The sequence below is a fragment of the Martes martes genome (assembly GCF_963455335.1).
Source record: "Martes martes genome assembly, chromosome: 10".
In the NCBI taxonomy this organism is placed as follows: Eukaryota; Metazoa; Chordata; class Mammalia; order Carnivora; family Mustelidae; genus Martes; species Martes martes.
This window is the reverse complement of record NC_137898.1, coordinates 6313064-6323165: the sequence shown is the minus strand read 5'-3', so window position 1 is coordinate 6323165 and position 10102 is coordinate 6313064. Positions and strand designations below refer to the sequence as shown.

Below are 10102 nucleotides of genomic sequence, written 5' to 3'. Positions count from 1 at the left end.
GCCGCGGATTTGAGGGCAGGTCGGGCAGGGTTCGGGAGCGAGGGGAGCGGGGGCAGCTAGAGAGCGAGGGGAACGAGGGGAGCGCGCCCACAGGCTCGCCAGGGGCGCGAGCGCGAGCCCGGGCCCCGCCCCTTGGCGCTGGGTGGGGCCGGCGCCAGCCAGAGCTCCCCGCCCCCCCGGACACGCCCACCCAGTGTCTCGGCGGCGCGAGCCGCAACAGGCAGCGGCGGGCGAGCGCGAGGACCGCGCGCCGAGAGGCCCCGCGCGTGCGTGCAGCCTCTCGCTCGCTCGCTCGCGCGCTCGGGCGGGCGGGCTGAGGAGACGAGTGGATCCCTCACCACCGCCGTGGGAGAAGCCTGGGCGTCCTCTCGGGGTCGCCCGGATCCCCGTAACCCCAGCGCCCCCCACCTCCGGCCGGGCCATGGCTGAACGCGGAGGGGCGGGCGGTGGTCCCGGAGGCGCCGGGGGCGGCAGCGGCCAGCGGGGCTCTGGGGTCGCCCAGTCCCCGCAACAGCAGCAGCCGCCGCAGCAGCCGACGCCTCAGCAGCCGACGCCCCCCAAGCTGGCTCAGGCCACCTCGTCGTCCTCGTCCACCTCGGCGGCGGCCGCCTCCTCCTCGTCCTCGTCCACCTCCACCTCCATGGCCGTCGCGGTGGCCTCGGGCTCCGCGCCTCCCGGCGGCCCGGGGCCAGGCCGCACCCCCGCCCCGGTGCAGATGAACCTGTACGCCACCTGGGAGGTGGACCGGAGCTCGTCCAGCTGCGTGCCCAGGTGAGCGGCGGGCGGGGGGACCGGGCCCTCGGGGCCGCAGGGCCGGGTCTGTGACAGGCCCCCCGCCTTCTCATTCCTCCCCGTCCCAGCGCCCAAGGGAGCGCCCCCTCCCTGGATACCCCCTGGCTGCCGGGCCTGGCTCCTGCCTGGCCTCCCAGGACGCCTCCTGCGGGGACCCCGCCCTCTCCTGGCAGCCCCACCTTCTGCCTTGGCCCGGGACCACCCTTTTCCCCTCCCCGATTGGGGCCTTCTGGACTCGCAGCCCGGGGCCTTCTCTTCGTCGATCTGACCGAATCCGGCCTTCCTGACGGTCAGTTTCCCTGCGATTGTCACAGACTCTTTTCCCTGCCTCGTTGGCGCCCGTGGGCTGTACATATGTTACATAGATGCGGTATAGATGTCTTTTGATATTATTATTTCCCAATATACTAAGCGTGTGCCAGACTCCGTTGTCACCTTCTGCCAGGTAAAGCCCATAGAGTAACCCTTGAGGCTTCTAGTCTTCAATACGCACAGGGTCATTTGGGCTTCAGATTACACACATTCTGTCCTGGCCTCTGTGCTCTTGTAAAAGTCGTGTTTAGTGTGTCTTTAAGTGTATTTTTCATCCCCTCCTTCCTCCCCAGTAGCTAGTCACAAATTCTCCTAGGCCTGGAGGACTACATAAAATTACTGCCTTGTTACTTAAATTCAGTCCATTCCTCTGTCTGTTGGAACCATCTGGGGACTTTCCTTTCATTGGTAAAATATGCCTGAGTTTGTGATGTTCTCTCTTTCTGTATTGGGAAAGCAGTGTTTCTTTTTCCAACTCTTTGGGGACAGTGCACAGTGTTTTACAGTTTACCCCGTGAACAGACACTGTGGAGCTGGTTTCACCTAGTAAGCCCAGAAAAGTGCCTGGAGGTGATCTTTTTGTCACCTCTAAACTGAGCCCATTCTGTTGCCTTGGAGTTTTGGACTCACTCCTTATTCTGTTAGCCCAGGCTTGGGTAGATGGAGGTGTAAGTGGGGGTTAGGAAATATCCTCTAGTTCCAGGCTTGGCTCTGTTTATCTCCCCCTCCCTTTATTTTGAATCATTTCTTGCTTACAAAATTACATGCACACACACACACACACACACACACACGCACACCCCTCCTAGATAGGGTATTTTACAAAAATGATGAAAAGTACATGTCTGTACTTGACTCAGCTTAAAAAATTGAGCATTATAAATTATGTTGAAGGCCTCAGGGTGCCCCATCCTGACCATACCCCCAGCTTCCCCTAGGTAAACACTATCCTGAATTGTGTGTTTATTATTTCCGTTGTCTTTTAAAAATATTTTTAATGCATGAGTGCATCCCTAAACAGTATGTTTTAGTTTTGAGTGTTTTTGAAGTTTATATAAATGCCGTCACACTATGTGTTCTGTGGATTAACTCAGTTGTGTTAGTGGGTTTTGACTGAGCATTCAGCTTGTGAGACTCGTCTGTGGGATATAGTGGCTCTACTTTAAATATTTTCACTAATGGGTAGAATTTCATTGTGTGACTACGTCGTAATTCTCCTTTTGGTGAATATTTGTGTTGGTTTTTGTTTGTTAACGGGAACAGTAATGCTTTAAATATCTTTGTCCAGGACTCCTGGTGTTCCTTGCAAAAGTTTCTTTTGGTTTCTTTATATGTAGGGGTGGAATTGCTGTTTGCAGAGTATACATCTGAAACTTTTTAAAGATAATGCTAAATTGTCTTCCATTCGTGCTCTACCCCTCTTACTCTTCATCCTTTGTGTTTCAGCATTCACTTCACTGACTTACACTTTTTTTTTTTCCTTTGTCTTTCCTTTAGGGTAATCAGAAGCCACATTAGCTTAGTTTGCTTTGGCCAGTGCCCTAGCACAACACCAAGCTCAAGTGGGAGTTTAGTATGTAATGGTCCTTAGCAGGCTTCTCTCTTTCTAGGTAGGTCCATCTATAGTCCAAGTATTTTAATCTACCTCTTTCAAACATAAAAACACTGTACCCCTTCCTACATTGGTTCAGTGTTAGTAATACATGCTTGCGCATTCTTCCTTCACATCTATCGCTATGTTTGACTGGTGACAGTTGGACAACTGCCTTTTCTAGCTTGTTAGATTGAAAAGGCGTTGAGCCAACAGGGAAGAAGCTGCTGTGCAACAGAGGGAGATAAATAAAATCACTGATTGACGTTGATTTTTTTTCCACACCTATTGGTCACTAAAAAGTCCATGTAATAAATTATTAGCCCAAGAAACAGCTTACCATTCTGAGTAAATGGGTAATTATTACACTAACTTGGTGTGAGAGGCTTTAGGTTGCTTGTTGTTTTCAACCTCCTGGGATCATGCGGTTATGTCATGTCTACTAACCAGTCCTTGAGATTGTCAGCTGTCCTGCTCTAACTTTGTTTTTCAGCTATCACCCTTGTGCCTCCCAGCCCCTTGTGAAACACTTGTGCTCTTTGGAGCATGCTGTTTTATCTGCAGGATGGAAAATAACACCCTGTGGGGAGAAAATATCCTGCTATTGGCCCTTCCAATTACTAGAGTCATCTAGTTAATTTGAGATCTCCTTATTTGCTTGTTCATGTTGTTTAGAATATATTGGCGATGTGCACTCTGTATGCGGCATTCTGTATATAGCCTAGGATTAACATTCTTGTCTCATGTAACTTAAATGAGACACAAGCATGTAACATATGTGCACTTAAGAAATGTAAACATGATTGTGGATTTAAGACTTTATATATATATATATATATATTTTATATATATATATATACTTACAGTTGGCTTTAAAATAACTAAATTGTTTGATTCATTGACATTTTTACCAGCATTTTTTTAAATTAAAAGATTAATACATGTCCATGATTAGAAATTCAAGCAGTACGGAAAGATGGAAATTTTAAAGGAAAAAGCCCCCAGCCTTGTCTCTGTTTTCGCTCTCCAGAGGTAATCACTGGGAAATACAGTTGGCTTTTAAGATTCTGTTTCAAGCCGGTATAGGTCTATTACTGTTCATGAAATTCACAGCTTTAGAAGTTGGCATTGTTTTCTCTCCATACTAAGTAGTGCTTCCTCTACTATGGCCTATGGATTGGCTAGTGGTGTGGTGACATTATAAGCAGGTGGCATGTTGCTTGATGTTAAGGGAAGAGCTTTAGAGTTTCATTGTTGATCCCTTCTCTTTGGTCCTTGTATGGTGACGTTTTCCCTGATGTTCTTTTCTCTTTTTGAGAAAAGAGAGTTCTTTTCTTTTTTTGAGCTACTTCAGTAGGGGAGGCAGAAAAATTATTAAATTGTACAGGGGTACAAAATTTCCTCAGTAGCATAAAACCAATTATTGAGAGATAAAATGTGCTCTGCTATATCACTTACAAACTGTATCACATTTGTCTTTGAGTACAAAGCACATTTGCATGTCCTTACCTGTGTGAGCACTTAGGGAAGGAGTTCAGGAGTTGTCAGTCACATTTCTCCTTAGACCACATTTGTTTTTTTGGTTTTTTTTTTTAATTGGATACCAAAGTTAAGCCTTATTCGATAAAACTATTAGAACCGAAGGAGGTGGCCATGGCTAGGTTACATGACTAGTCTGCAGGAGAAGTGTTACTTTCATCAGGACACTTAGGGAGAGTTGCCCCTCTAACCACAAAAGCACTAGGCAAGCCAGGATAATTATTCTTCTATTCTTATTATGTGCCAAGACAACCTCTTCCACACCTTGGTTTTTTAATCCATTGATTGGGAATACTTTTACTTGCCATTCATTCTAAAATGTGGGTGAAATAAATAAGAAATAGAACCTATAGTTCTGTAAGAGGAAGTACTTCTTAAATGATAGGTAGGAAGTAAATGAAATTGATCAAATAAGAGAGACGTGGTGAAATTTCTGCTATTTCCCTAGCATTAAAAGTCTTAAAAGCATATTCGTATCTTAGAAGATTTGAGTTTCACATCGTGAGTGTTGTAATAGAATATCCTCTCTATCAGGGTAATATTATCCATTGTCCCTGTGGAAGCTCAGATTCCTTAAGTCAGAAAGAGAATGACTTTCACAGAGTCTGTTTTACATGTATTGATTTACAGATCTTTTGGGTACCTTAGTGGTTATGTGATTTCTTTTTAAACTAGTTTTCCAGTTTCTTAGCTGAGCCAATGAGCTGCTAGTGTTACTGTGCGTGTTTGCCTCCGTGTGCATGAGGGAGGTACAAGTAAGAATATGGGCTGTGTCTTCTCCCTGCTTCAACCCAGGAAGCTTCTTTTGTTTTGGCCTGGGCTTGAGGGTTTAGTGCGTCCTCTGAAATTTGAAATTGGCTTGGCTTGCATCTGTGGCATCACATTCTGGGAGTACTTTAGCCATCCAAGGTAGCTGTGGCAATGCTCATAAGAATTGGTCTTTTTCCAGTGTGGGTTGAGTGGTATTAGGGCTCTTGAGAAAAGAGTTTGAAGTTGGTCTTAGAATGTCTTTCAGCGGCCCCTTGGGCTGGATTGAGTGAGGTGGTTTGGTTTTAGATTGGCAAGTGCAGACAGAATTCTCCCTTCTCCGGGCCTAGTTGGAAGAGTAAGCAGCATAGCTTCAGATGGTTTTAGAGAATCAAGATGTTTATGCCTAGACACCAACTCTAGAGTATTTTCCTCTTCCTGCCATTCACAGGGCTGTTGTCTGGTTAGAAAGCCTGATGCATTCTCTTTAACCTTATAAACCAGAGAAGAGCTACAGTCACAGCTCAGGGAGCTGCTTAGACAGACCTATATCTGACCTCTACCTTGGGTAGAGAAGTAGAGTAGAAGAGCAGTAGAGAAGGCCAGGAAATGAAGATAAATTGTTACTTAGCTTATATATCTTCCAGAAAACAGTTTGTGAAAGCATTCCATTTGACATCCAGTTAAATCTTGACATCATAAGCTGTTTTATCTTTAAAGCTGTGCTATCTAATACAGTAACCACTAGTTGCGTGTGGCTATTTAAGATTCATTAAAATTGAATAAAATAAAAAATTCTCTTTCTTAGTTGTATTAGCCACATTTCGTGTCATACTAGTCTCATGTGATTAGTGGCTTCCGTATTAGACAAGGCAGATCTAGAACATTCAGGACCACAGAAAGTTCTATTAGATAACACTATTATTTACTTATTTATTTGTTGGTCAGAGAGAGAGAACACACAAGCAAGGAGAATGGCAGGCAGAGGAGAAGCAGGGTCTGTGGGTAGCCCGATGCAGGACTTGATTCTAGGACCCCGGGATCATGACCTGAGCCGAAGGCAGATGCTTAACCAACTGAGCCACCGAGGCATCCCTAGATAACACTAAAAAGAAAATTGCCTAACCATGATATTTCTCGTATTAATATCTGTGGTTTCTCCTTATTTATTTAATTAAGTTGAATACTTTTGTCCACTTCCAGATTATTATTTTTTAAACATTTTTTTTATTTATTTGACGGAGATCACAAGTAGGCAGAGAGGCAGGCAGAGAGAGGGGGGGAAGCGTGCTCCCTGCTGAGCAGAGAGCCCGATGCGGGGCTCCATCCAAGCACCCTGGGACCATGACCTGAGCCGAAGGCAGAGGCTTTAACCCACTGAGCCACCAGGCGCCCCCAGATTATTTTTAAATGTCCTTTTTTTTCACTATTTCAAGGACCTCTTAGTTTTCTTCTGTTCGTTGTTCCCCTTTAAATGTTTTTACCTTTTAGGGGCGCCTTGGTGACTCAGTGGCTTAGAGCCTCTGCCTTCGGCTCGGGTCATGATCCCAGGGTCCTGGAATCGAGCCCCGCATTGGGCTCTCTGCTCGGTGGGGAGCCTGCTTCCCCCTTTCTCTCTGCCTGCTTCTCTGCCTACTTGTGATCTGTATCTGTCAAATAAATGAATAAAATCTTTAAAAAAATAAAAAATAAATGTTTTTACCTTTTAATCTGCTCATTTCTTTCTTTTTTTTTTTTTTTAAAGATTTTATTTATTTATTTGACAGACAGATCACAAGTAGGCAGACAGAGAGAAGGGAGGAAGCAGGCTCCCCGCCGAGCAGAGAGCCCGATGCGGGGCTCGATCCCAGGACACTGGGATCATGACCTGAGCCGAAGGCAGAGGCTTTAACCCACCGAGCCACCCAGGCGCCCCCTAATCTGCTCATTTCTTATGTAGGGAATTTGCTTCCTGGAGCCTGCCTACCATTTGTTTCCCACAGTTTTAGGTCTTAGTCAATACCTATTGAGAAAACTGTCTGGAGACATTAATTCTAAAATGGCTTTTAGGGGCTCCTGGGTGGCTCAGTCGCTTTGGCTCAGGTCATGATCCTGGGGTCCTGGGATCAAGCCCCATGTCGGGCTTCCTGCTCAGTGGTGAGTCTGCTTCTCCCTTTCCCTTTACCCCTCCCTCTGACTTGTTCTCTCTCTCTCTCTCTCTCTTGCTCTCACTCTCACTCTTAAATAAATAAATAAAAATGTTAAAAAAAATAAAATGGCTTTAGATGGTTAGATTATATAAGGTATTAATTTTGGTCCTTATTTTTTTGTGATGATTTCTAACTTTATATAATAAACATACATTACAGAACAGACCAGTGAATGTTGTTTTAAAAATACATATTTAAGGGGCGCCTGGGTGGCTCAGTGGGTTAAAGCCTCTGCCTTCGGCTCAGGTCATGATCCCAGGGTCCTGGGATCAAGCCCTGCATTGGGCTCTCTGCTCAGTGGGGAGCCTGCTTCCCCCTCTCTCTGCCTGCCTCTCTGCCTACTTGTGATCTCTGTCAAATAAATAAATAAAATCTTAAAAAAAAAAGAAAAAATATATATTTAAAAATTCGTATCTACTCTACTTAATTGTGTACTTAATTGTGTACCTTGAAGGAGTGAACTTTACAAATTTTATATTGCAATAAGGCTGTAAAAAAAGTACATATTGAATGGATGAAGACATGGGGGACTAAAGAAATTTTAATCCACTCATTACCTTCCTTTCCTGGTTCTAGAATTGCTTGTTCCTTTTTATTGATAGTAAATGTGGTGAATGGGGAATGTTCTAGACACTGTTTCCCTTGTGGTAGATGGGTGACAAAGTAGTATTGAAAATGGCACATTTATTTATTTATTTGTTTAATATTTACATAGATTCTTTTAGATAGTAAAGTATTTTAAGATACACTCAAGGTGAGAATCTCTGAGTTTAGCTGTAGCTTCACACATTTTTCTGACCCTGAATACTGTCCTTCCTTTTTTCTCTTTGGGGTCAATGGTCCTTGCCAACTCCCAGATAAATCCGTTCAGCATTTACAGTACTTCTAGTTTTGTGAACATGACACTAGGTAATATCCATAGTGTATTTTGGCAAAAAAAAAAAAAAATTAGAACTGTGAGGGGTATCTTAGAAATTATGCTGTAATTTATGTGTTTTTTAGTGACTCAATACAGATAAAGGTAGATATGAAGGGAATGATGTTTTAAAACTTGATTCCTACTAGAGGAATACCTGTTCCTCTCTTTGTGGACTGTGTAAGTCTCCCAGATGACAACTTGCCTCTCAAAACCTTCCTGTGAGCAAGATTTCCACCAGGTCACATTGTGGATGTAATTGACTTATGAATTGTCCCTGAGGAAATTTATACTGATTGTTGTGCTTAGACATAAAAAGGTGGTTTTTCCTTATAGTTGTTCTCCAAAACATTTTGTATCTGCGTATGTGTCTCTCTCAACTTTTCTTTTTGTTCCTCTTTTCATAGGTGAGGTGGAGATTCTTTGTACCATTTTTTTTTAATAGTATAGAAAACACAAAAGGTTTAGGATATCAGTTGTCATTTATTTGTTCCTCCTCACTGACCTTTTCCTGTCTCCTGTTTAAAAACACCAAACGGCTTCAAGGTTTACAGAGCAGCTTTATCCTTCCGTTTCTTTGTATTACAGTACCTCTCAAACCACATTGCATTCTACTGTTTGTAATTCTACCCATCTTTTGCCACCCTAGTTTTCTCCTGGAGTGTAACCACTAGTAGCAGGTCAGGGGGATGTTTGAAAAGAAAATCAGATTATGTCACTCCCTTCTTCATAATCTTCCCAATTCATTCATTTAGCAAATGTTTGTAGACCAGGTGGTCTCCTTGATCTCCTAAGATTATATTCTAATGGGTGAAGATAAGTGACATGATCAAATAACTTTTCATCATACTTAGAATAAAACCCCTTTCATGCCTTAGGAAAGACTTCAAGATGTGACCCCTTCCTTTGTCTTTGACCTTATCTTCTGTCATTCTCCACCGTGCTTGCTTGGTTCTGGGTAAGCTGGGCCTAGACATGGTCACCTCTGCCTTTGGGCTTTGGCACTTGCACCTGGGATGCTTTGTCCCACATCATCATGTGGCTGGCTTGTGAGTATCATTCAGTTCTCAGTTAATCTACCACCTTGGAAAGCTACCCTTTCCTGCCTATTACATTCTAGGAGTTTATAAATCTTCGCAACTTGTTACTGTCATCTGAAATAATCCTGTTCATTTACTAGTTACCTTACAGGTACTCAATGAATACATTTATTAAATGAATAGTGCCTTTTTTATTTATAATGCTTATTGAATGGATATTTGTTATACATAGTTCTTACATTCAGCAAATACTTATCGACTATTTCTGTGTGCCAAGCACTGCTGTAGGTGCTGGGGGAACAGTGGCAAACAAGATGACAAAATTCATTCTCTCCTAGAGTATATGTTCAGGTGGAGGGAGACAGATAATAAACAAATAGTTATATTTAGGTAATATAAATATAAATAAATAGGTATTTATTTTATATGTTTACAGTATAAATAAAGGGGTGATGAGTGAATGCCATGATGAAAAATAAAGCAGAATGAGGGAATTGAGAAAATTGGCAGAAGGGCTCTTTTGGATGGGGGGGCCAGAGAAGGTCTCTGGTGGAGTGACATTTGAGCTGATACCTGAATGAAGTGAACCAGACTAATTGAGCATTTACTGTGTGTCACAGTAACCTTCAGAGGCAAGTACTGAGACCCCTTTCCTAGAAAGGGAAATCAAGGCCCAGTGAGATGAATGCATTTTTTAATTTTTTTTTAATTTATTTATTTGTTAGAGAGAGCGAGCAAGTGAGCACAGGCAGACAGAGTGGTAGGCAGAGGCAGAGGGAGAAGCAGGCTCCCCGCCGAGCAAGGAGCCCGATGTGGGACTCGATCCCAGGACGCTGGGATCATGACCTGAGCCGAAGGCAGCTGCTTAACCAACTGAGCCACCCAGGCGTCCCGCATTTTTTTAAGGCTGTGTAGCCTTAAAAACCGTGTGTTTGGAGGTAGGTAGAGTTGGGATTTGTCTCATGACTCATGATTA

At 43.8% G+C, this 10102-nt stretch overlaps 1 protein-coding gene across 1 annotated transcript in view; it reads left to right on the top strand.

Moving 5' to 3' along the window:
• The first annotated feature begins 246 nt into the window (after positions 1-246).
• Positions 247-10102, top strand: part of PACS1 (phosphofurin acidic cluster sorting protein 1) — a 152449-nt gene continuing 142593 nt past the window's right edge. Inside the window, exon 1 of the mRNA XM_080816871.1 lies at positions 247-771. Coding sequence (XP_080672997.1) covers positions 422-771 — 350 coding nt within the window. The 5' untranslated portion in view covers positions 247-421. The remainder of the gene's footprint in view (positions 772-10102) is intronic.